The sequence below is a fragment of the Chiloscyllium plagiosum genome, chromosome 12 (assembly GCF_004010195.1).
Source record: "Chiloscyllium plagiosum isolate BGI_BamShark_2017 chromosome 12, ASM401019v2, whole genome shotgun sequence".
Taxonomy (NCBI): domain Eukaryota; kingdom Metazoa; phylum Chordata; class Chondrichthyes; order Orectolobiformes; family Hemiscylliidae; genus Chiloscyllium; species Chiloscyllium plagiosum.
The window spans coordinates 24,114,521-24,142,152 of NC_057721.1; the positions used below are offsets into that span (position 1 = coordinate 24,114,521).

The window sequence follows — 27,632 nt, forward strand, 5'->3', positions numbered from 1 at the left end:
GAGGTAACAAGTAAATTAGACCAGGGAAACCCAGTGGATGTTATCTATCTAGACTTCCAAAAGGCCTTTGGTAAGGTGCCTCACGGGAAGCTGCTGAGTAAGGTGAGGGCTCATGGTGTTCGAGGTGAGCTAGTGGCATGGATTGAGGATTGGCTGTCTGAGAGAAGGCAGAGAGTTGAGATAAAAGATTATTTTTTGGAATGGCAGCCAGTGACAAGTGATGTCCAGTAGGGTTCAGTGTTGGGACTGCAGCTGTTCACTTAATATATTAATGATCTGGATGAAGGGACTGGGAGCATTCTGGTGAAGTTTATCAATGATATGAATTTAGGTGGATAGGCACGTAGTGGTGAGGAGGCTGCAGAAATATTTTGGTAAAAACAATGACTGCAGATACTGGAAACCAGATTCTGGATTATTGGTGCTGGAAGAGCACAGCAGTTCAGGCAGCATCCAAGGAGAGTCATGGGGACAGTGCTGAGCTGGAAGTTTGGAACTAGGGTGAGGTAGGGGAAGGAGAAATGAGGAAACTGTTGAAGTCCACATTGATGCTCTGGGGTTGAAGTGTTCCGAGGCGGAAGATGAGGCGTTCTTCCTCCAGGCTCTGGTGGTGACCCCACCTCACCCCAGTTCCAAACTCCCAGCTCAGCACTGTCCCCATGACTTGTCCTACCTGCCTATAATCTTTTCCACCTATCCACTCCACCCTCCTCCCTGAACTATCACCTTCATCCCCTCCCCCACTCACCTATTGTACTCTATGCTACTTTCTCCCCACCCCCACCCTCCTCTCACTTATCTCTCCATCCTTCAGGCTCTCTGCCTGTATTCCTGATGAAGGGCTTTTGCCCGAAACGTCCATTTTACCGCTGCTCGGATGCTGCCTGAACTGCTGTGCTCTTCCAGCACCACTAATCCAGAATGCAGAAATATTTGGCCAGTTTGGGAGAGTGGTCCAGGAAATGGCTGATGAAATTCAACATGAGCAAATGCGAGGTCTTGCATTGGAAAAAAATAATACAGGCCTGGACTGTTTTCTAAATGGTGAGAAAATTCATAAAGCCAAAGTACAAAGGGATCTGGGAGTGCTCGTCCAGGATTTTCTAAAGGTTAACTTGCAGATTGACTCCGTGATTAAGAAAGCGAATGTAATGTTGTCATTTATCTCAAGAGGGTTGGAATCTAAAAGCAGTGATGTGCTTCTGAGACTTTATAAAGCACTAGTTAGGCCTCATTTGGAATACTGTGTCCAATGTTGGGTCCACACCTCAAAGGACATACTGGTACTGGAACGTGTCTAGCGGAGATTCACACGGATGATCCCTGGAATGGTAAGCCTAACATACGATGAACAGCTGAAGACTTGGTATTGTATTCATTAGAGTTCAGAAGATTGAGGGGAGATCTAATAGAAACTTACAAGGTAATGCATGGGTTAGAAAGAGTGGATGCTGGGAATTTGTTTCTGTTAGGCAGGGAGACTAGGACTCATGGGCATAGCCTTAGAATTAGAGGGGGTCAATTTAGAACTGAAATAAGGAGAGTGAGAGTGGTGAGCCTGTGGAGTTCATTGCCATGGAGGCTGTGAAGTGATATGTCGTCAAGGCATAGATTGATAAATTCTTGATCTCAGAAGGAATTAAGGTCTACAGGGAGAGTGTGGGTAGGTGGGGTTGAAATGCCCATCAGCCATGATTTAAATGGCGGAATGGACTCAATGGGCGAAATGGCCTTACTTCCACTCTGTCTTATGGTCTTTTGGCATCCCCGTCGACTTCAGCAGTTTTCTCATCGCCCTTCCCCACCCCCCACCCACTCATCCCAGATCCAACCCTCCAACTTGGCACTACCCTCTTGAAACTTGTCTACCTGTTTGTCTTCCTTCCTACCTATCCATTCCACCCCCCCCACCATCGACCTGTCACCATCACTCCCCACCTGCATCGATCTATCACTTTCCCCGCTACCTTCCCCTCCCCAGCCCCATCCGTGCCCTGCTATTTATCTCTCAGCCCCCTTCCTCATCACCACATTCCTGATGAAGGGCTTGTGCCTGAAACATCGATTCTCTTGCTCCTCGGATGCTGCGAACCTGCTGTGCTTTTCCAGCACCACACTTTTCAACTCTGATCTCCAGCATCTGCAGCCCTCACTTTCTCCAGGTTGCAACAAATGGTGTGCTACTGCATTGCAATCCAAGATATGTTATGACCTCACATGTTGTCATGGGACACCCAAAAAGGCCATACCAGATTTCCACCAGGCATTTCCTTGTAGATAGCCTGAGAATAATATTGGGAAAAAAAATCATGAAGATTGTTTGTATTCCAGTGGAAGTTATTCTGGAGACATAGTCATCTTTACATTCTACTTGTTAAGACATGTATTTTGTCATAGCTCATTTTAATTGAACTAACTCTCATTCCCATTTCTAAAACGCACTTCCTCACTGAATCCTGACCAGAATCAAAAAGAGATTTAAAATGAGTAATAAACAGGTGAACACCCGTTTTAAGTCATGGTTGTTTGAATTTGAAAACAGGATCCAAAATCACAGCTATCTATAAAAATAGAAAATATCAGAAATACCCAGGTTTGGAGGGAAGATGCACTTTTAATGTTTCAGGAGTACATCATCAAAGTGAAGTGTTTACTGTGTTTCTTTCTCCATACATGCTGCCTAGAACAGCTGATTATTTCAGTTCTTCAACATTTGTGGTGCATCGTGTTCCTACACAAATGCCAACATGTATTTTCCTCTAAATTGCAAGGGTTGTTGACGTGTATCTTATCTTAAATTTGCTGAAGTGTAATTATAGGAATCCAACAAAGAGTTGTGTTTTGTTAAAGAATTGGTGTGTGCTGAATAATGCTTTTTTTAACGATGTGTCAAAACAGTTAATTAATCATACCCTCTACATGTGCGTCCTGATTTTTCTTACAACAATTCTTAGTTGTACTTCCTTTTCCTCACATGCTTGCTTTTCAGCAACCAGTGCTAGAATATGTATCTGTTTCCCCGTATACATTCCTGATGGATCCTGATGAACTGAAAAACCAGAAGAGTTTTCTTGCTGTGCAGCAAAAGGTACAGCAGCAGGTATGATGGCTTAGCAGCTGGTACAGCGGTTGGTTAAAGCAAAGTAGAACATCTGCTGAATGGAAGGAATGATAGGCTGGTCCCATGACGGCACAGTGTTGCTCACCAGATCTAAAACGCAACAGGCTGAGGGTTGATGGATGTCAGGAGTAATTAAGTACAAAAGTTCGAAGAGCATCTGTTGTTTTGTTGGGCAGATGTGAACTCCGCAGCATTTTCTGACACAATACCTTCACATTTTAATCATGGCTGACTAAATAACTGCTGTGATTTTGCATTGATAAACGAAAATATAACTGAGATGTGGATTACTTGTCCTCAAAGATTCCAATTTTGAAGTTAGGCAATTGTTCGATATTTATTCTTGACTTAGCAGTTTAGAGACTTCAGAGTAGTTTTTTTTAAACCTCCATTTATTAAGACTGACCTGATGGTGAGACTTATCCTTAGATTTATTTGAAATCCAATAGTTTTGGAACAGAAATCAATATACCTTGTTTGATTGATACTCATGTCTGGTTGCCTCCTCATTGATCATATTGTCCTGATTTAACTTAAACTAAACAAAGATATACCATGACTCATCTGGTACACCTGACATCATCAGGTCTCTGCAATAGAAACTATCTTGTACTTAATAGCACTGTGGTAAAATAACATGACAAACCTGGTCATATGAATCACTGAGTAGTTGTCAAACAGGAATCAAGTGTCGGACATCTGGGTAGTTGTTCAGACTGGCAAAAGTTGGGAAGCAGTGTTCCATAAGGATTGTCATTGTTGATTGTTTATATAAAACTACTTAGATTCCGGACGATGAAGTGTAATTTCAAAATTTGTGGCCAACACTAGATTGAACAGTGTAGTAAAGCTTAGGTAATTTGTTAAAGTATTGAAATCTCTTAAAAAAACTTGAAGGAATGTTGGCAACTGGAAAATTGTCTTTACAATAGACAAGTAGAATGTGATGGATTTCTGGAAGGAAGAACAAGAAAGCTGTACATTATCTGGAAAGTCGTGTCTAGTTAGATGGAGGAGCAGAGGAATCTGGGGTTACAGATATACAGATCAGTAAACATGCTGAGCTAGGTTGTAAAGATAGCAAAGTTTTTTAGATGGATAGAACTGAAAAACCGAGAAGTTGTTGCACTTGGTTCGAGGAGATCAGATCTAGGGGTCACATAATAATTACTAACAAATTCAATCAGGAATTCAGGAAAAAAATCCACCTTCCCAGCTGATCGTTAGGAAGTGGAACTCCTAAGATGAGTTGCATGGAATAGAATAGATGCATTTCAGGCAAAACACAATAAAAAGGGGAGAGAGAAAGGAATAGGAGTATATGGTGAGGAACGTTAAATGAAGAAGTGTGGGAGGATTCTGAAATGGAGCATAAAAACTGATGTGCATCTATGGGATTGGTTGGTTTCTTTCTGTGTTGTAAATGCTGGTAATATTTTCATCCAATTGAGTTATAATACTGATATACTTCAAAAGGAAAAATATCCATATTTCAAATGAAATAGGATGTCACAATCGAGCAACATTAAGCAAATAGCATGAACATTTTTCCAATTTACAACACAGAAAAGTGTGGTTTTTAAATGTACTTATTGACATATAATATGTGCTCATTCATGAGCAATGGAGGAAATCTTCTCTTAAGAATCCCACAATAAAGCATTTCATTTGATGAGTGCATGCTCCCGTTGAAGGACTTTCTCAGACCTTGGGCTTTGTTGCAAACTTAATCTTGAACCACAATGTGATATTTTTCACTGTTTATTTCAATGCAAAGATCTAAAAAAACAGATTTAATTCCATTTTATAAACAATATTTATGGTTTCTTGTAGAGGTCTGTACCTTCGTGCCTCATGCTTCATAGTTTATACATGATATATCTAAAAATTATATTTCCGTCTCATGCTCCTCACTATCTTGCTTCTTTTGGTGAAGCTTAAGCTTCTAGAAAGTCATCAAAAATCGACTGATGGACTGAAAGAAACCTACCGACTGACTAGCTTATCAACCGTTCGTTCAACTTCAACCTACGGTTCCTCTCTGCGTCCCTCTCTTTTTCCTGGCCCATCTCAGGCAAGAAGTCACCAGGTTACAAATTTGATGTGCTCTTTCACAGGGATAGACCTAAGGTTTTGAAAATGTGTTATGCGGTAAATGTTTAAGATAACTCTTCATTCGGCTACCGATCTGCACTATTCAGTCAACTGATTTCTGGCCTTCTGTTGGAGAAATAATTCTGTTGTTCTGAAAACCGATCAAATCAGCTTTCAAAATTCCATTGCTGAAAGTGGCATCTATCAGTGGCAGACAGCATTCCTGCTTAGTTTACTTCGATTTTTTTAACTTCTCGTGGGTTTTCTTGAAAGATTCATTATCTCCCTGTAAAATTATTGAAAGTTACCAAAGGCTCATCCAGGTATTTCCGCTGCACCACCTCCACGCTATCCCCCCTCTCCTAACCACTACCAGTAACTGTAATCTTCCCTCTTGGAAACTATCAGCTTCCTATTATAGGGTTCATATTACAGTAATTCATCAGAGAACGGTGTGGTATGTTGTAAAGAGAACTGTAGTGTGTAATAGATGTGAGATATATATATTTTTTATGAATCTTTGAAATGCACCATGTGCTCAGCACCCGAGGGAAATATCATCTCTTTGCAATTGGTGGATTACTGTAGGAAATGTGGTCAACCAGGACTAAACATTTGACATCTAAATCATGGTAACGCATTTCTACACTCAGTAACAAAATACAACAATCTCATTGCTTTGTGATTATTGGAATTCTCAATCACAATGCCACAATCTTTCTTTTTATGATTCATCCAGGATTGAACTTTTCTAGTAGACATGTCCACAGATTTGGAAGGAATTACACCTAAAAGATGTGCAGAGTCGGCAAAATGTTAATTTGTTAATTAATAAATCTGTGGCATAATTAAAAATCAGTGCTTCAAACTGGCAGCACTCATGTTTTCTAAATGTATCGATAACTGGCATTCAGTTGGATTCCCATTGTGTACCAACATCATTATCTCACACAAGAAATTTAGATTAGCTCATTTGGATGATTACATTGTTTAAATTTCAATTCCCAAAGTTATTCATTTTCTTCTTGTGGATGATGATATCGATTCAATGTTTGCTCATGTAATGAAAGTGGAATTTGCTGTGACTAGAGTGACAGATTAAAATACTGACAGGAAAGTCTCAAATTCAAGCTTCGTCTTACTTTTATGGCATTGCAAATTCTGCCAGAAAGTATAGTCTCAAATTCAGTCTCAAAGTTGGCCTGCAGTTCTGATTCATTCACTTAGTGCTATCCCTGATGAGTTGCTGTGTGCACAGAATCTAACCTCAGTCTCAGCTTGTTTTTGCATGTTTATGTCTTCTATTCTCACATGTTCTCCCTCCCTCTTTGCATTCAAATGGCAGTTTGTTAACTGTTGTTGCCTGTCTGGTTGAAGTTAACTTCCTTTCAAGATCTACTAATATGTGTAATGACATTCTTGACAGATTGAGATGGGTTTTAGCTTATACTTAATTTATTATTGCTGACGAAACAGGTACAATGTGCAAATAATCTTTCTAAACATACAATATTTCTATCGGGTTCTGGAAATGCCACACACTGAGTGCACTTGTGAAGCTATTGTCATGACGTTATAGGTAATGAGCATGACTGAGTAGCAAGAGTCCTGATTCTTGAAGAAGAGCTTCTGCCCGAAACGTCGATTCTCCTGCTCCTTGGATGCTGCCTGACCTGCTGCGCTTTTCCAGCAATACATTTTTCAGCTCTGAGTAGCAGTGGCCATTTAGTCTGAGTGGCTTTGCCATTCAACAAGATAATGGCTGATCTGGTTGTAACCTCAAATCTGCATTCTTGTCTACTCTTCATAAGCTTTTACCATCTTACTTAACATGAATGTGCCCAGTTTTGCTTTAAAAATGTTCAAGGACTCTGCTTCCTCCTCCTTATCCAGGAAGTGGATTTCAAAGACTCATGACATTCTAAGAGAAAGAGAAATGCCCATCTTTGTTTTCAGTGGACAGCTATTTTAAAGTTTTAGATGCTCCCATGAGAGGATACATCCTGTCCCCATCTACCCTGTCAAGACCTCTCAGGATCTTGTCTGATTCAACTCAATCCTAACTCTTCTAAGCTCTAACAGCTACAAACCTAGCCTGTCCATCCTTCCTTATAAGATATACACCTCCATTCCCGATATTAATTTAGTAAACTATCTCTGAATTGCTTCTGTTACAATTATATCCTTCTGTTGCTATTGCTCTTCAAGTCAGATCCCAGACTGAAACTGGCTTGATGGATGAATGTTTTTCAGTTTTACCGAAGTGTTTCATTGAAACACACACATCATGGTGCAGATTTGGTTCTAATAATAAAACAGAAGTTTATTAAGCAAAAGAGAAGATAAAACATAAACTCTAAGCTGTTTTTATACAACACAAATTTAAAGATTCCAAAACTACAGTAAAGATAAAATCATCCCTTTACAGTAATTACACCAGAGAGAGTGTTCTTCTCTATCACTTCTTCAGGGCTTAATGCAATTGTGCTTCAATTCCCCACCTAGGGAATCTGAAAGCTTCTTAGAAGCAAACTTACTTCCTCTGCTTCAAATAACTCCTTCAGGGATTTAACCAAACAGTTCTGGTCTGGAATTCTTACTACTACTTCCTCCCCTCCCTTCCATATCTACAGAGGTATATGAATATCATCCTGCCTCTCAGTTCCTTGACCACTCAGAGAGGGTGTGTGGAATGATGCAGGAGAACTGGGAATGACATCCCTATTTGAAAGCATCTTGCAGGAGAGACAGAATGGAGTGAACTATTGAAGAAACATGGGAAGCATGAAACTGAAGGTGGGAAATAGAAACATCACCACTTACAAGTTTCCTTCCAAGGCACTCACTGTCTTTACTTGGAAATATATCACTGTGCCTTCAGTGTCACTAGGCCAAAGTCGTGGAACTCACTCCTTAATGACATTGTGGGTCTATTCTCACCTAACAGACTGCAGTATTTCAAGAAGGCAGCTCCCACCACCTTCTCAAGAGTAACTAGGATTGGGCAATAAATGCCAGAGACCCAAGCCAGAGGCTTCCACATCCCACAAATGAATGTACCGATAAAGTTATAAAGCAACATACTTTTAACAATTCTAAACCATCTTCCATGTTGATCAGGATTAACTGCTTTACACATTCAGCTTTGTTAAGAATCCTGTAGAACACCTCAAACTAAAGCTTATCAACATTTTTTTTTCTCAAAGATATGAATGTTTCACCCACACGACAAGAAAAACTCCCAAAGAAAATAAAAACCCTTCAGTCCTTGGAAGCCAGCTCTCTCACTTTTAAAAGAAACTCCTTGACTACAGAAATATTTAAAAGTTCATCATTTAATCCTTTCAGACACACGGAAAACCCTTATGCCACCTGTTCAAATAAAAAAAAATCCAAGCTCAAAAGTACATGATATCAAAAACATATGCATCATACATTGTATCTCACTTATTTGAATAAAGTGAGCACTACTATGCACAATATGCCAGATATGGGTTCACCAGTGCTCTGTATAACTGAAACATAATTCTCTCACTCTTGGATTCACTTCCCCTTGTGATAAATGACATTAGGCACAGTCTGCTGTACTGTGAGGCAAAACTCCCAAGTCATTTTGTATGGGATCTTTATCACCATGAATATAACCTGATTTGCACCTTCCATCAACTGGTTATATTAGACAGTGTATCAAGATATTTCTTATTTATTCTGTGCTTTGTCTGATTTCTGAGGAGTCTAAGATGTTAGTAGTAGTGTCACTGGGTAGCAAACCTTCAGACAGTATCCTTTTGAATGATTCTTTCCAAACTGTCATATAAAGGGGATAGAAAATCCAAGGGTTGCAAACTTTGGGGCCCTCAGTTGAAAAGAGGCCAATGAGGGAGATTTCTTCTCCCTATCAAAGACCTGAGTAGGTGATCTGCATGTCACCCTGCTCCTGATGTTTATCTGCCAGCTTTAAAACTGAGGCTATGTGGGAAATAACCCTTATTTGCCCATTTAAGGATCTTAATTTGGGCAAGATCAGAGGGTTTGGCTCAGCATCATCACCCATAAAATTGTGGATAGATCAAGATGGTGAGTGGTTGTTGGGAAGACCAGCCTGGAGAACTTTGCTGCCTGCAAATGCACTAATGAGGGAATGTAAAATGCTTCCCATAAAATGTTTTAAGCTGCTTGAAAGAAAATATTTCCCTGAACTGGAGCCAAGAACTAGGGGTCACAGTTTGTGAAGAGTCAGGCATTTAGAACTGATTTGAGCAATTTCATTATTCAAAGCAATCATAAGCAATATAAACATTGCAAGCAATCACAATATGCTGCCCCACAGAGCAGGAGATATTCAGTCATTGAATGTTCCAGACAGGGATTGATAATTTCTGGAAAGCAAGAACCGCGAGTAAAGTGAGGATGTTGAGCCATGATCTAATTGTGTGCTGAAGAAGGTTTGAACGGCTGACTGACCTGCATCTGCTTAGTTGCTGTGTCCCATCATCAATTATCCAAAGATATTTCCTGCAAATTAAGTTTGTTCTAAAAAGTTGGTGATGTACCATTGAAGCCAATCATTCTCTCCAAAACTCTCCTCCAATTATTCCTATTAATATGTTGTTGTGGTGAGTTTTGCAGTTAGGAATGATTATCTGCACCACCATCAATTGATAATGACATTTTCATGTGTGCACTCGGGCATGTGAATCCCCCAGAATACATACTGCTGGCAGACGTGCTAAGAGTTTGTGTCACTGTATACCATTGGAAGATTAAAACAAGGCTTAAGATCAAACATGGTACCAATTCATTACAATTTATCTTTTCAACTGAGTAATAGCTTCTTCTTGACTTTGGTTACATTTTTGGTGCGTTGCAAGTTTGATGAAATCACTTATGCTCAGATCTTTCATGAGGTGGAAGAGGTGAAAGAGCATGTTACTTTTGGAAGTTGAGTACTTACTGCTAGTCTGAGTTGGAGAGCCTGTAATGTTAACGATCTGTCACTAAACTAGACTAAAGATTTTAATGTAACTGCTATAGATTCTAAACTGTGTTCTGTTTTGCCAGGTTTTGTATACAGATTCAAATCTTACTGCATATGAATATACGGTTTAAAATGTTCTGTATATTATCAAGAGAGTTGTGGATCACCTGTAGGTTTTCCTGTGAACATGACTATTTGGAGGCACGTTTACACGCAGTTAAAAAAAGTAATTTGATCTTCCTATTTTTCAGGTATCTCCAAAGGAGTTGGAACAGTTTGACACAAATATCCAGCTAATGCTTGAAGAGTTGGAAGCAGAAATACAACAAGGAGAGAATCTGAAAGAAGGGGATTTTGAGAAAGAGATGGTTAGTTGGGTATAAGTAGCAGTATTAGGACTAGCTGTGTAACCAAATGCTGAACAGAGGACTCGACATGAAAGACTGTGGTTTCTGAATTGGATTGTATAATTAACTGATATTCTGCCAGTATTAATAAATTGGGGTTTCCTCTTTAAACATGGATAATTTTGGCAATACAAATTTGTGGTTGCTCCACACGTTAATGCTGAGTTTAGGATGAAGAAATTTCAACCTTTAATTTACAGGAGTACGTGGATATATCAATGCACAAGAATGTGAAAGCTCATATTTGAAATTCTTCAATATACTTGTGTTTAAACAAAATAAACATGTGAAACCTCATTTGGGTCATCAGGTTAGATGACATATATTTGTTTGTATCGTCTATCACAGACTAACAGTATTCTCTGGGTCTCCATAATATGAGAGGAGGAGTTAGAGGAGAAAGTAGGCAGGGAAACCAGAAATATGCAAAGTTTGACAATGCTGCAACATTTATTGGCTTGTTTAATGTGTAACATAACCAATATTCAGGATCTTATATTCTACTTCATGAGAGAGAAAAAATTATTTCCATGTTGGAAATTATTAAATCAAACATCAGCAGAAAGGAGAGTTGTATATACTGAATGTTTTTCTTTCCTCTCATAAATTCATGTTCTAAACATTGAAAAATATTTTTTTTTACCAATAAGTTGATGTCACTGACATATATTTGACATGTAAGAATGTAGCAATTTTCAGAAACCATACAAGGTTATTAGGCTTAACAGTGTGTGGTGCTGGGAAAGCACAGCCGGTCAGACAGCATCCGAGGACCAGGAGAGTCGACGTCTTGAGCATAAGCTCTTTATCAGGAATTCCTATAATTTCGACTCTCCTGTTCCTATTAGGCTAAACAGATCAATCCCTTCCTGCAAAGTTATGATGATGGCATTAGAGCATCAGTACCATTCATACAATTTTTTTTCTTGGTTTTATCTGTTTACAGATCATATAATGCATGTTTAAATACAATGATCTCTTATTTATCGACTTTTGAAATGTAGAAATGGAGAAGTTTAGAAAATTTGGATACTTGATTGCTTTTGCTGACAGACATATTAAATGTTATGGTGTCAATATGAATCAGCAGTCATAGAGTCATAGAGATGTACAGCATGGATGGTCCAACTCATCCATGCTGGCCAGATATCTTAACCTAATCCACTTCCATTTACCAGTGCACTTGGCCCATATCGCTGCAAACCCTTCCTATTTACATACCCATCCAGATGTTTTTTAAATGATGTAATTGTGCCAACCTCCAGCACTTCCTTTGGAAGCTCATTCCATACATGCACCACCCTCTGCGTGAAAAAAATTGCTCCTTAGTTGCTTTTTAAATCTTTCCCCCTCACCCTAAACCTATGCCCTCTAGTTCTGAACTCCCCCAACCTAAGGAAAAGACCTTGTTTATTTACCCTATCCATGCCCCTCATGATTTTAAAAACCTCTTTAAAGTCACCTCTCAGCCTTCGACGCTCCAGGGAAACCAGCCCCATCCTATTCAGCCTCTCCCTATAGCTCAAATCCTCCAACCCTTTTCTGAACCCTTTCAAATTTCATAACATCTTTCCGATAGGAAGGAGACCAGAATTGCACACAATATTCCAACAGTGGCCTCACCAATGTCTTGTATAGCCACAACATGACCTCCCAACGCCTGTACTCAATGCTCTGACCAATAAAGGAAAGCTTCACCATCCTATCTATCAGAGACTCCACTTTCAAAGAACAATGAACTTGGACTCCAAGTAGTGTTGAGATACAGGTTACTAAAACCTAACTGAGTAGTCCAACTGGCTCAGGGGACTGAATGACAGATTCCATTTTATTTTTATTTCCTCCAGTGTGGAAACAGGCCGTTCAGCCCAACAAGTCCACACCAACTCTCCGAAGAGGAACACACCCAGACTGATTTCCCTACAGTTACCCCTGACTAATGCACCTAACACTATGGGCAATTTAACATGGCCAATTCACTTGACCTACCCATCTTTTGTTATTAGCTCTGCTATTGCAGAAATGCACGGAAAGTGGTAAAGGGACTTGAAGTGGACAAAAGCACAAAGGAGAAGGGAAGTAGTGCAGGTTAGTTGGGTTAGCCGGGGAAATTCAGTTTATAAGGATAGGGTGTGTCTGGATGGGATGCTTTTCAGAGGGTTGGTGTGGACTCAATGGGCTGAATGGTCTGCTTCCATACTGTAGGGATTCTGTGAAAATAACTAGTACGTAGAAGGAAAAAGTCTGGAAATTTCTTTTCGAAGAGATATCAATATGGATTCCCAAATGTGGTAGAACCTATGTATTTGAAAAATGAAGTATTAACTTCATGAATGAGTATATAGTTGGGAAGTTACAGAATAAAATCTTGACAAACTTTGCAAAAGGAAAAGGTCAAAATATGACAAATAACTGTTTTGTAAAATCTGTGTAGAAATTGTTCAATACCTTTTGCAAAGTATGATAAGACTCAAAACCCTGAGTAATTGTAGATTTGAACCAAACAGGCAAATATTCCATTAATGTCAGTTCAGTTCAATTACAGTGCTTATTCAGCTAGCACAGAACAAACTACTTAATTTACTTTAACCTCACGCATTGTTTTCTTTTACGGTTTCGTTGAAAAGTATTATATTTAGTAATTGATTTTTCATGTTACTTCAGAATTGAAAACCCAAATCCAGAACCACATAATTCACATTCAGCAGTTTTAGTTCACCCTTTTTCTATGAAACAGTGTGTGAAATCCCAACTGCTGATAAGTTTTGTGAAAAAAAAAATGCGATTATTGAGAGTGCTGACCTTTTTTTCTGCTGAAACGGCCAACTGGAATCATTTTACTTCCAGGGCTCAGCAGTTTTATTTTAAGAAAGAAACTAATTTTGTATTATGTTTTTTACAATTACATTATTTTCATGTGATGTTGCGGCAGGTTTATAGCCCTAGTTTTGGAGGTTGTCAAATAAATAGCAAAAGTTGTGACTTGTTCTTTAATGAACTGAACCCCATTAACAAAATACTATGTCAGTATGACAGACTTGCTGAGATTCACCAGCTATTTCAATTCTTGTTTCTCGCCTTTGTTGAATTATTCTTCAGATCGGAACTGACCATTACTTCTGAGAAGAGTACTATATCTAACATAGTAGAAGTTTTGAGTTGCTCAGTACCGGTTCAGATCATCATTAGGGGGATGATTGTAGGTTTAATGGGCTGATATTGTACAGTGAGCAAGTACCTGGTACAAACTCCTTTTGAAATGGAGACAAACACTGCTGGATTGAGAATGGAAGATAGTACAGCGTTATAGAGTAATACCGCATAGAAACAGACCCTTTGGTCCAACTCGTCCATGCTGACCAGGCATCCCAATCCAACCTAGTTACCTATGCCAACATTTGGCTCATATCCCTCCAAAACCTTCCTATTCATGTACCCGCCCAAATACCTTTTAAAAGTTGTAATTGTACCAGCTTCAACCCTTTCCTCTGGCAGCTCTTCCATTCACACACCATCTCTGTGTGAAAAAGTTACTCCTCAGGTCTTCTTTAAATCTTTCCTGCCTCACCTTAAACTAATGCCCTCTAGTTTTGGACTCCCCACCCTCAGAAAAAGCATTATATACTTATCCTACCCATGTCCCTCATGATTTTATCAACCTCAATAAGGTCACCCCTCAGCCTCCGATGCTCCAGAGAAAACAGCACCAGCCTATTCAGCCTCTCCCTATGACTCAAACCCTCCAGGCCTGGCAATATGAATGAAAAGTTAATTCGCAAAGGTAGATTTGGTTTGTTTTTCCCCAAATTATGACCTATTTAATTTATGCAGCTTTTATTAATGTTCTAGAGTGAAGATGATGAGAGGAAAATGAATGAACTGGCAAAAATGGGAGAAACATTGCAGCAGAATGTCACAAATGAGAAGAAGCGAGAAGAAATTCGAATGAAGCAGCAGATGTTGCAGGCTAAATTTAATATTCTCAAGGTATGAGCAAGCAACAATTCCTGAATTACCATCAGCTGCAGACTCCATTGGAATAACAGGAATTAAAATATAGTTTTGTCCTTTTGTTTGTTAGACTACTTACTGTCTGGTCATTCCAATTGTGTACTTACTTTGGAATGTTCCTGACGTAATTGGATAATTTGTTAGAATTTCTGCAGATATCTCTCAAATAGAATTATTCACCATTGACAAAATAAAATTAAGTGAGATAGTGTGCTGCTAGTTTTCAAAATGATATTTCTTTTCCCAACAGTCCTGAAGGTGACACTGGATACATAGTTCATAACTTCAGACAATGAATAAGGAATATATAGCATATACCATTTATGCACCAAAATAAATTGCACTGTATTGCTCACAGACATTAGGTTGGTAATGTACAAGTATGGTCCATTGCATAACACTAAATATTGATAAATGGTTTACTTCGAGGATACTGGAGAGAAAGGTGACAACAAAGGCAAAGATATGCCTAACATATGATTTCCAACTGTTTCCAATTTTAAATTGCATGGGAGAATTTCTCTGTTTTGAGTACAACAGGTGTGTGAAATAGTACTTGACCATACTAATGTAGTAATTAGATAAGATGAGCCAAAATAGTGAATTCCTTCATTGCATATTTGGTGCATTCCTTTGTTTCTTACAACTTGGATACAGAAGCTGAGCAGAGATGCAGTTAATTTAGCAATATCTTTTTCTAAATAAAGACTACAATGGGGCATTTTATTCTATCACTGTTACAGACTTGTAAGACTTTTACAGACTTACAATGCATTGTACCAAAATTTGTCTTTGAACTATTAGAATATACTGCCACATAATATTTTGGAAGTTGCAACTAAGCCTGAAGGTTGGATAGAGTGTACGATTTCTGACAATGATTTTCACATATTTGCAATAAAGGTTATTCCATAAAGGTAGCCATAAAGGTTATTCCAGCCTTCTATTTTTATCCTTGAAATTTTATTTGCAGGTTAAGGTTCAAGACATCCAACCGAGTCATTCACTTTACTGTGATGTTAGAGAGCCATTGTTTTCTTAACTTTTGCTACCTAGCAACGATATGCAGTTGCATTGCTAAGTTCTATAAGTAGAAGTGTTTTATCATTGTGAACACTTAGCTACACAAGCCCCCTGAAAAGGTATGATATAAATTCTCATGACATGGCAGATGGAATTTAATTTAGATAAATGTGAGGTGCTGCATTTTGGAAAGGCAAATCAGGGCAGGACTTACACACTTAATAGTAAGGTCCTGGGGAGTATGTCTGAACAAAGAGACATTGGAGTGCAGGTTCATAGCTCCTTGAAAGTGGAGTCACAGTTAGATAAGATGGTGAAGAAGGCATTTAGTATGCTTTCCTTTATTGGTCAGTGCTTGGAGTTTAGGTGTTGGGAGGTCATGTCATGTTGCCACTGTACAGGATATTGGTTAGGCTACTTTTGGAATATTGTGTGCAGTTCTGGTCTCTCTCCTATAGGAAGAATGTTGTGAAACTTGAAATGGTTCAGAAAAGATTTAGAAAGATGTTGCCCGGTTTGGAGGGTTTGTGCTATAAGGAGAGGCTGAACAGGCTGGGACTATTTTCCCTGGAGCATCAGAGGCTAAGGGATGACCTTGTAGAGGTTTATAAGATCATGAGGGGCATGATAGTGTGAATGGGCAAGGTCTTTTTCTTAGGTTGGGGGAGCTCAGAACTAGAGGGCATAGGTTTAGGGTGAGAGGGAAAGATTTAAAAGGGACCTAAGGAGCAATTTTTTTCACGCAGATGGTGGTGCGTGTATGGAATGAGCTGCCAGAGGAAGTGGTGGAGGTTGGTACAATTACAATATTTAAAAGGCATTTCGATGGCTATCTGAATAGGAAGGGTTCCGAGGGATATGGGCCAAATGCTGGCAAATGGGACTAGATTAATTTCAGATATCTGGTCAGCATGAATGAGTTGGACTGAAGGGTCTGTTTTTGTGCTGTAGATCTCTGACTTATGACACCTTTTATCAAAGGGGGAGGCAGAGAATTGAAGGAATATTGAGTCTTGGAGGAAACATGATGCCCATCTTTCATTCACTACACTAATTCAAATCATAGTCAGAAAGTGCAATGCCTTGTGACTGTCCACACCCTGTCAGGAATAAGACATCATTGGGTACAGCATTGAATCGGTCCTTTATTTTATAGGTCAATAGGGATTTTCGGTACGCTAGGATCTCCAGAGCATTGTTGTGCATAAATGTAACTGGAAGACCTCATTAGTTCCATTTTATTAGTTCCATTTCTCATCAAGAATTTAGCCAAATGGACATTCTCGCCCAAGACTGGGAGAGAACACCCACAGTAGGTCACAGCCAAGGTTCCTTCAGGACGGTTAGAGGTAATAGGGAGGAAGGAGGAAAAGAGAGAGAGAGAAAGATGATCAATAAAAGGTAGAAAATGCAGGATTGGTGGGGATAGAGAGAGAGCAATTAAGAATTTACGTAAACCTTCTACTCTCATTGATTGCTGGTCTGCCAAGAATAATAGAAAAGGCAATCAGGTTATGCAGTCAGGATCGTTGCCTCCCTTTTTTCTGCCAGTTTTCTCAAACCCTGGAAAATCTGTTAAGCAACAGCAATGAGGTTTATGTTGGATTTTAAAGTTCATCATGGGAACTAGGCTTAAATTTAAAATGAATGTTTTGCATCTCCGTTGTAGGATACTCCAATGCCTCAATATCTGCTGCTATATAAATAAAAGTAGCAGAATACATTCCTGAATTCAACTATTCAGCACCCTCCTAAACCACCCTCCACTAGCAGTTGGGAGAAGGGCTGGGTCTTCATAACACCTTTATCTGTTTTGTTTCTGCCTTTTTATGAACCTTCTTTCCAAGAGAATTCTGTGTATATTTGAAAACTGTGGATTTGTGATGAGGTTGCATAAATGGAAATGCTCTATTTCCTGTATCTAAGGTTTTCATAAAGTGAATCATTCGATGAGGTTGTACTGTCAGTCATGACCTTACTTTCTGGCAGCACATAGCAGCAAATAACAGGCAGTTTGCCGAATGATTTTTCCATCGCTTACTCTAAAGCTGATGCTTCAGAAATTTCTTTGATGGCAATGTGCTGCATTAGAGAAAATGTGCGGTTCATGTTTGATCAGTTTGATAAGAGAGATTTTCATATAATCAACAACTAACTTGGAGACTTGCCGAAAAATTCCATGAAGATTGGTCATGCCTGTGAGATAGGTAAAGAAGGCACCTCATGACACCTTCTTACAACATTGCTTCTCATGATAAAATGTAAGAGTGAATACTGGAGAGAAGAGTCTAATAATATTGTTTGTGAATGGCCAACCACAGCAGTTTAAAAAGTTACTCATGTTTAATCTGGAACCTTTGAAAGTGTCACTGTTCTCACAGCTCCATTATAAATCATTAAACTTCAAAGTGGAAATTATTATTGTACATTTGGGATCTAGCTACTCAAGTATATTTGCTGGATAACTTCACTCTCAAAGTAGTGATTAACAGAGGTCATTACTACAACATGGGTCTATTACATGTTTTAGTTCTTCACTTCCACATTTGATGAGATGTGACATGGTGCTGTAACATGTAATAATAGGATTTGAATTTTGACTTGTTCCATTTTGCTGTGCAATGGAATGATATTATGTGGATTCCTGATCATTCTTCCCACGTGGTGCAAGAGGCACTGAGTATGTTTTGTGCAAGGAGAAAACTCTGTGAAGGACATTTGGTTGAATCTCGTGCATCTTTTAGCTTAAGAAAACAATAATCAGCTTTAAAGCATTCATTACTGTTGTGTTAGCTCAGGAATGAAAAAAAATGATGGTAGTTAGCAAAAGTTATGAATAAATGTAAGAAATGAGTGACTTTAGACTTCTTCAGCAAAATGTCTTGTTAGGAATACTTAAGTTCATAGTTCATTTGTCTAAGAATAAATGCTTTAGCTTTAGGAATTTAAGTTGTAATGGTAGAGAACTGGGGTGGAGTATAGAGGTTTAACAGGATTACTGTTTGGAGTGGTGTAAATTGCACTTCCCATAGTGATGGTATAAGTATTCACATGATGGAAACATGGATGGAGAGCCAACATGGTTTAGCAGCAATAGATAAACTTCTGTCAAGTATATTATTGCAAAATATTAAATAAATAGTTATTAAATTTACAGAGGTTCGGTAATTGCTGCTAATTAAACAATGGAGCCATCAATAAGGTAAATCTAATTCTCATGATGGCAGCTTGTGTTGTAAATAAAACTAAAACATACTTGAGTTAATGGCAAATCAAGGAACCTGTTAATCAAAAGGCTTGGGCCATGTTGACTTGACTGGCGAACAGCTTGATCAGTAAAATAATTAAATAAAAGGGGAAGAAGCCAAAACAATGGATCACCAATGTTCAGGCCTTTGGTCAGAAATATTTTCTGCAGTAAGGGCAGTTGAGAAGATGTTTTTGTTTTGAGAAGTAGAACTAAATTTAACAGTATTCAGTAAATCTTGAAGGGTTGTAAAATAAATTTATTTCTCCACTTCAATGAAAATTAAGCACAAAAGCTGTAGAGCATAACTGGTGGAGTGTGTTAGGGATGGTATTGTAAAACATTTAATTGAGCCATCCTCACCAAGACACTAATGATCGAGTATCATATAATGAAACATGGCGAATGATAAAAGAACCTGTGGGATGAGTGACCACAATATGATGGCATTTTACCATATGTTTCAAAGTGAGGCCATTGAATAAAATGTAAATCCAGGTCCATAGCATATGTAGTTATAATTTCTGGTGTTAAGTGCTTCTTTAGTTTAACTATTTTAAATGCAATTAAGTTTGTGCTTGGTTGGGAAATATAAAATCTTAAGGCATTATTCTTTTGTTATTTTATTATCTTTTTGGATTTATCTTTAAATGCTAATCCAAAAGATTATAACAATCTCAACAGAGATTATCGTTATGGTGACAACACTGTTGGCAAAGTACAAAGATAGCATCTTTGAAGAAAGCAACCAAACTAACGAGCAGAATTTCCCCTGTCCCATGGTAGCAGCTTGGAGTGGGGGTGTAGAGGAAACGCAGTGATTCTGGGCAGCTAGGAGGGGATAGCTCTTCATGCCTTTCCACTGCTGAGGAGATTCCCCGAGGGAGGGTTGGAATGTCATGTAGCAAATTTACACAAATACGCACATTCTCTGCCATACACATGTGTGCCTCTCTCTCTCTCATATTCACACTCAAACACACATTTGTGTACTCTGATTCTATGATTCGCATTCACAAACACACTCATAATCTCACTCTCTTGTGCTCAGGCTTGCTCATTCACTCACTCTCTCATTCTCACTTGCTTACTCTCAATCATGCATTAACACACACACACTGGCACACAGACAGAGACACAGACACAAACACACACACAGACTGACACAGACATTGACACCCACACACGTCCACACAGACACCGACACAGATACTGACTCAAACACTGACACACTGACACAGGCACTGACACAGACAGACACCCACACAGACGCAGACATGCGCACACGCACACACACTGACACAGATACAGACACAAACACACACACAGGCACTGACACAAATACACACTGACTCAGACACACACAGACATGTACACATACACACGCTCACCCTAGGGGGAGGTTACCAGCTTCATGGAGATTACAACCCTGTAGGCGTTTGGTGTCAGAGGTTCTACCTCCCAAAGAGGAAGCTGTGGGTAACAAAAGTATGTATCCACTGATCCTCATGAAGGAGTTTTTCTCCAATCCAACTGGCCCTCAGTCATGTCCCCCAATACAAGATACTTTTTAGGGTTTTGCGGAACCCTCCATTTTGAGACATCCTCTTAATTACCCCTCTCAATCTGAATTCTGAGGATCTACAGGCCATCCATATGACTGGATTGCTCAATATCTTTTATACAAAGCAGTTGCAGAAGTAGATAAGTAGGAGGCGAGTTCCAGGAAAACAGCTTTGCCTGTCTGGCTCACGACCCCTATTCAGTACTGATGTCAATGTTTCAGTTTGATGACTTTGCATGAAAGATCATCGACCTTTGCATCGAAAGATCATTAACTTTGTTTCAGGTAGCAGAGTTCTTTTGTTTTAACAAAGCCATCAGAATGGAACATAGGAGGAAAATAGTTATTAGAAACAAAAACAGAAGTTGTTGGAAAATCTCAACAGGTCTGGTAGCATCTGTGCAGAGAAATCAAAGTTAATGTTTCAGGTATGGTGACACTTCCAAGAACAGCTCTGAGGAAGGGTCAAATTAACTTTGATTTCTCTGCACAGATGTTGCCAGACCTGCTGAGATTTTCCAGCAACTTTTGTTTTTATCTCTGATTTACAGCATCCACAGTTGTTTCGGTTTTACTCAGGAAAATAAATATGCCTTGATCAAGTTGTTTGAACTTCAAGTAAGTGTTTCTGATACTTTGTGCTCTTAATATGAAATGGCTAACAAGTAATAATCATTGACTTTTTAAAACAGGATTTAAGATCAATTCGAAGGAAAAAAGCACTGGAGATTTCTCCACATTGGTATCAGTACAAGAAACAGGCTGACAATCTTTTGCAGTGGTTGGATGACATTGAGAAAAGGTTAGCCAGGCTTCCAGAGCCCAAAGATGTCCAGAAGATGAAGGTAACATTTTTTTTTAAAAAAAGGTGTTTGCATTTCCCTTCCTATCATCAGAGGGGAAAAAAAAAGCAGATAACTCGAACTAAAGATTTGGATGCATGTGGCACTCTCTTGTAGCATATATTGTACCCTCTGGTGCATTTATTAGTGTCAGATTCTTTGATCATTATCTATTGAATTCTTGCGAGCAGCTTATGTCCTATAGGTAAAGGAGCCGAAGTGTGTTTTATCCTTTTTTCTCATTTATATAACATTTGCAATGGTTTTTAATTTATTGATGATATTGCTGAATCTTTTAAATGTGGATATTAATAAAAATTCTATGAATTTGAAGGCAGAAGACATTTGAATTGAATAACTTTATTCCTCCCAATGTCCGTGCATGTAGACCTTTTAAGTTATCATTACTTCTATCTTACACTCCATATAAAATCTGGAATAGAAGTTTCCTGGTACTGTAATCTATATCAGAATTGGACTTCTTATATGTTGACACGAATGTAATTGTGATGTTCTTTATTCTTTTTAAATCTCATTTATTACAGGAAACCAGTTGTCTGGTTATTATAGAAAACTAATTGTCTTTATGCTCGGAACAGTTAAGGGGTAGTTATATGTTCCCTGCACTGTCTGATAATGTGTGTGACCTTACCACTGTATCCTCCCTCCCACTTATTTGCTCAGAGCATTTATCATTGTTGTCATCGGACATTTCTCTGAGTTTATTTACACATGTCAGATTCACTTTTTTATGATCCATTATTTTCATTTGCTTCTTTACTTTGTTTATCATTTTGACTTACAAATAATTAAGATTTTAAGATAGAGGAACTATTTTTATCAACAGAAAAATCAATGAAAACTACAAATCAGCAGGTTAGACCACAGAGTAAACTAGCATGCTTATGTTGTAGGCAGCCATTTGTTAAATGTAAACATTTTGTCAATTTCAAAGAACCCTTGTTGAATCTTAAACTATGATTATTGTGTTATAACAACTTTAACCTTTGAAAAGATTATTATTAGTAATTTTTATAAAACTATCCAGATTAGTAATTTCAAAATTACCAATGCAATGTCCTTTATAGTGTTTTACAATTGCATTTGATATGACCATTTCCAGTCAAAAATCTTAAAGGTTAATGCAAGCTGAAGCCAAGTGATGCTCCAGATTTTGTGGAACTGTCAGTGCTCACAATTTTTGTTGGCCTGAAACTGACAGCAGCCTTTAGAGCGTGCACATTGAATCCTTAACAACTATATTTTTGAATTTTTCTACGTTTCCCCATAGGCTGCCTCTCCAAAGTCTCTACAGTCTCCTGTCAAATCGAAATTATTGAACTGATGAAAGCTTGCCTTTTGCACAATTGATCTCTGTGAAAAAACCCTTGGAAGAAAATGTACCTTGTTGCATGTGGTTAAGTGAATTTTGAACACACATTAAATTTATAATTATGTTTGAATAGCTTCATAGGACCTAAAAATAAATTTTTGTGGAAATTCAAATTTCGCAACCATTTTTCATTAAAGAAAATTCTTTTAAAAAGAAACTTCAATAAGTTTCTTTTATGATATTTCTAGCTTAGTCTTATATTATGTACCCCAATCATGTATTAAATTCTATATAATATTTTAATTAAAATTTAATTAATTTTTAATTAAAAATTAAAATATGAGGACACTATATTGTGATTTGCAGCTTAATTCTCTTGATGACATAATTGATGTTGAGTGCTTAGACATTCCCTTAACATAATGTCAGATTCAAACTGATGTGAAAAATCCACGTTGTTCCAATGCTGTCTACTGAGATTTGAGCCGACATATCTTTATGAAAAATAACAAAACCGCCACTGCTGGACTTAAAACAGGTGATTTTGTCTCCAGCTGTTCTCATCAATATGGCTGCTGCTTTCTTGATAACAACCTTTATGTTGGCAGTGCACTACCACCACCATGCAACTGGCTAAGAGAAGACTAAACTCTCTGAAAGTTAGCTGTTCTGGGTTTGTGCTACATTGAATTATTAAAACATCCCATTTTCCCAGATAATTTAACTCAATCTAAGTTCACCCATGAGAATTGACCACTTGAGTGGTCAACAGTGCTATACAGCACTGGTTTTGGCTTGCAAATGGTAATGATAATGATTCAATACTATTTGGGACATTGTCTTTCTACCGAGTTATTTGATTAAATTATGATGCACTCACGAATCAAGAAGCTAAAATAAGGAAGTTGAAAATGTTTTCTTTCAGTTTGTTGAGTTTTTCTTCAAGTTGAGACAGTAGCTAGCTAACCGCTCTGGGACCATATGGTTTTACTCACTAGGAGATGGATGCTGAACTGGAAGAGAAGAGGGGAGACCTGAATGCAGTGTGCAGGCAAGCACAGAGCCTGTCAAAGAAAGGAGCTGCTAAGGCATTGGAGTTGCAGCTGATCCAGCTCAACAAACGCTGGAATGACATTGAGAGCAAATTTGTTCAATATCGAAGGTTGAACTATCCACAAATTGTGAGTTTCCCAAAAGCAAGCTTTAAACATTTGCTTGCAGTTTTTGCTAAGATGGACCCCTGCAAATAAAAGGCTTATATTTTAATAATCATGCTGTGTTTGTTTGAAAGCAAATACATCTTTGAGAGTTTGTAACAAATGTTCCATCTTCGCAAAATATTGTTTACTAAACCAATTTATTCAGGGACTGCAAGACACAACTGTTCAAAAGCTGAAACATATGATTGGCAAATTTCTGATTATTGGAGGTAAATGATATTTTTTAAAATTTGCCTCATTGTCTCATTACATCCAAATTCTGAGCAGCATGTTTGAAGTTTGAATTGATGCAGCATTCAGTAATTGATTTAAGAACCATTCATGTAAAGGGTTCATTCCATGCAACTTTTTATTTTGGCAAGTGGTATTAATTGCTATTTTTCATCATGTGGAAAACCTTGTCTGTCTTAGTATTCCTTTAATCTACAATTTTTAAAGATTGTTTTACTTGTTGATTTACTCAATTTTCCTTCCCTCTGTTTTGAAATTTGGTGTGTCCTTTATCCTTAATAAAAACACAAGATTTGAATAACAAATCTGTCTAAATGCAGGGGAGCATCTCAACATCTGATTTGTCTTTTTGTATTCTCTTTGACTTTCACCCTTCAAGCACAGGTAATATTATGAGGCATTTGGACAAGCCATGTTTGTGCATTGAAAGTGGTTGATGTTCAAACTTGAACATCAAGTTTTATTTAAATATTATTATGATCGGGAAGCAAAAATTAACTTTGCTAACATTTCACCTGTAATTAAGTCAAATATTGAACAGGACTGTTCTACCTGCTGTTCAAGTAGATGGTATAACTGCTCGAGTGTAAGCCTCAGGTCTGGCTGTTTAAAGCAGTGCTGGTCACTTATGTAACCATAGCCTTCGGAAATATCTGCATGTAATGAGATGACAGTGCATAAACTTAGGGTATAACTATAGAACCCTGTAATGTATGAAGGGAATACTTTGGTTGAGAAGTTGAACTTGCTGCACCCAAAAAAGTATACAAGCCAATGAAACGACAGAATTGTGTGCTAGTTCCCATTACTCAGAGGGTCTATTAAAATTGGGCCTTGAGCCATATGTAAATTGAGCAGATAGTCTGGTATTGCTCATTGGTCAGTGCCTGCTGAATTTCAATTTGTTTTTTCATTCCCCAAGCAGCTTCCAGCAATCAGTTAATGCTGATAAGGCTGGGCAGATTACGTGTGAAATAACGCTGACTAACTGCCAATTTCGATCTACAGCCAGTGTCATGAAGCAAATTCAAGGTGCCTAACTCTGGCTTCCAGCAGGTGAACCACCAAAAGATTGTCTGCTTCTGATCTGGCAGCATGTTTGTATCTGGAAGAGATGGTGTGTGCAAAGCTGCAAGGCAATCTGCTTCTGTACACTTCATATTGTTTTCAAAAAATTGTTGAATTGCTTCTATAGAGGTATAATGAAAAGATGTTTGTTTAATAAGCAGAAACTATTTAAGGAGATTCATTTTACAGATAGAAAAGGAAAATATGCATCAATGGTTGTAATCAAGTCTCAATGAATCAGTAAGCCACAGGAATCTCCTTAAGGGCAACAGAAGCAATTAGTAAGCCACACTGCTGTAAGTAAGGATCTTTCTTTATGTTTTGTTCTCAATGATGTGGAGAGCTTTGGACTTGAAGTGAAAAACCTTTCCCTTATTAGTCAGATTTCCCCAAGATCCATATATTTTTTTCATTCTCTTTACTTCTACTGCGCTTACAGTACGTCTAGAAATTATAAGTTTCTGAAACTTCTCCTATTCAGTGAGTCACCAACAAACACTGACAAACCTCTTTTCCAATGATTATACTCAGAAAACACATTGAACTCCTCTCCCACCACATCCACCACTCCAGGACCCAACCCCTGCCATGGCTGTGGATATTCGCTGGAATGTGTGAACTATCTTTCAGAGAGTAACTCTTGCAATATCTTTCCATTTTATGATTTGCATGTAAAATGCAATGTTTAAGACTGTGGGTGGAGTTTTCCTTTCTCTGGAGTGACGAGTCATGGTGAGAAAGATAGGAAAGTAAAGCAGTATGAAACAAAATCAGAATCTTGGTGACAAGAAAGTTTTTCCTGATATTTTTCCCCTTCAAGCCTTACATAAATTCTAAATCTCACCTTTGAAAGGTGACTACCGTATCCATGTATTTGCATGTCATTCATGATCCAATTTTTCAAATCTCTATGCTATATCCAATTCTTCTCTCCTTCCCCTTGAAATTGGACAAGACAAAATTGCTGACATGTAAAGCATGGTGGTGCTGGAGCTCAGTGAATGTTTCTCAGGGTCAACACACCACTGTATCTTCGCAATGACATTGTTGTGTGCTTCTCAGCCAACACAACCTTTTTTTCCATGCAGTTCAGCATTGATAAACCACCATCCTCACCATTCCTGATGAAGGGCTTCTGCCCGAAACATCAACACTCCTGCTCCTTGGATGCTGCCTGATCTGCTGTGCTTTTCCAGTGCCACATCTTTTGACCTTGTTCTCATTTCACTTAATTAGTTGGCATGACAATGAGGTAATTAATGCGCAAATTGCTGGGAGCCAAGGGGTACTCCTCCAAAATGTAGTTGATGACACCTTTGCAAACCCCTTACATCCTTTCAGAATGAAGATACAACATTCTTCATGCTTTCACTTCCATCAGGACCATATGTTTTCCTTTCTTCTTGGCTCTGTTTCTTGTATTTCTGCTTTCTTTTTCTTTAATTCTTTTTTTTTTGTACCTAAGATGGTTGTTTCTGTTAATTCTTTTTGTTTTGTACCTAAGATGGTGCTGGAGAATGACGATCTTGTACACTTTTCACAATGCTGCTGTATCCTTGTACTTGAGTGCATGTGACAATAAACCTGATTCTAGTGGAACAAACCAAAGGTCATCTCTAGATGAGCGTTCAGTACCTTGATTGCAAAATTGCATCCTGGATAATTGTGTCTTTCACAAATGAAGCTGACAAGGTGGAATGGGAGACTGTTCCTTAAGGCAGATGAAATGGGGGAGAAACAGTAGTCAACTGAGGATGAAGAATAGGTTGAGGCACATTGGCCATGTGACCTAAGCAAGAGAGATGGCAGAGCGATGCAACACTGAAACTGAGAGGCCGGAGATAACCTCAGTGAAATCTTCTACCAGGATGAATGATCTGCCTCCAGATTTTGTTTAATTGGTTAACGTTCTGTCAGTAATATGGGAAGCAGTCCCTGCTTAGTGCAAAGGGTATGTGGGCTTTTTTTTGTTTGTTAACCTTGACCTTCTGTGCTGTAGAATAAGTGTTTCAGTATCCATGTGGCTACATGGTTGTAGTCTTCAGTGAATAATCCGCTTTGAACAATCTGCACGTACATCCCACTGATGATCAGGGATGAAACAGCAGTTAGTGAGCTAGTGTGTGGCTATCACACGGGACAAAGGTTGGGTAGCTCTTTTAGGGCTTTTGTCTCACTAAGATATTTGAGTGATGCATATTGAAGTCCCAGTGGGCTGAGACAAATCCTGAGGAAACTCTTTTTGACCAGTCCATCATTGGTAATCCTTCAATACTTCAGAAAGCACATGCTAAAGTAGTTGCTAAACTTCTTTAGAAATGCTTGAACATTCTGTAGGATGACAGTGAATCTGCGAGAGACAGTGTTTTGTGACAGACCAATATGACAGGAAGGAAAGCAGACATGTGATCTGCACAGAGCACATAAAACTTTGAATGACTGTGCGTTCCCTTGAAAAACTCGTGCACAGATTGAAGTTTTTTTTCAGAGATG

At 38.4% G+C, this 27,632-nt stretch overlaps 1 protein-coding gene across 5 annotated transcripts in view; it reads left to right on the forward strand.

The window, feature by feature from the left end:
- The window catches only part of dmd (dystrophin), a 2,012,228-nt gene that overhangs the window by 1,089,667 nt on the left and 894,929 nt on the right, over positions 1-27,632 (forward strand). For 4 of the 5 annotated variants that reach the window (XM_043700735.1, XM_043700733.1, XM_043700734.1 and 1 more), the window contains 6 exons: positions 2,990-3,100; positions 5,058-5,195; positions 10,445-10,561; positions 14,450-14,587; positions 21,138-21,290; positions 23,619-23,801. In XM_043700735.1, the coding sequence (XP_043556670.1) occupies positions 2,990-3,100; positions 5,058-5,195; positions 10,445-10,561; positions 14,450-14,587; positions 21,138-21,290; positions 23,619-23,801 (840 nt within the window). The remainder of the gene's footprint in view (positions 1-2,989; positions 3,101-5,057; positions 5,196-10,444; positions 10,562-14,449; positions 14,588-21,137; positions 21,291-23,618; positions 23,802-27,632) is intronic. The other variant, XM_043700737.1, reaches the window with a different exon arrangement.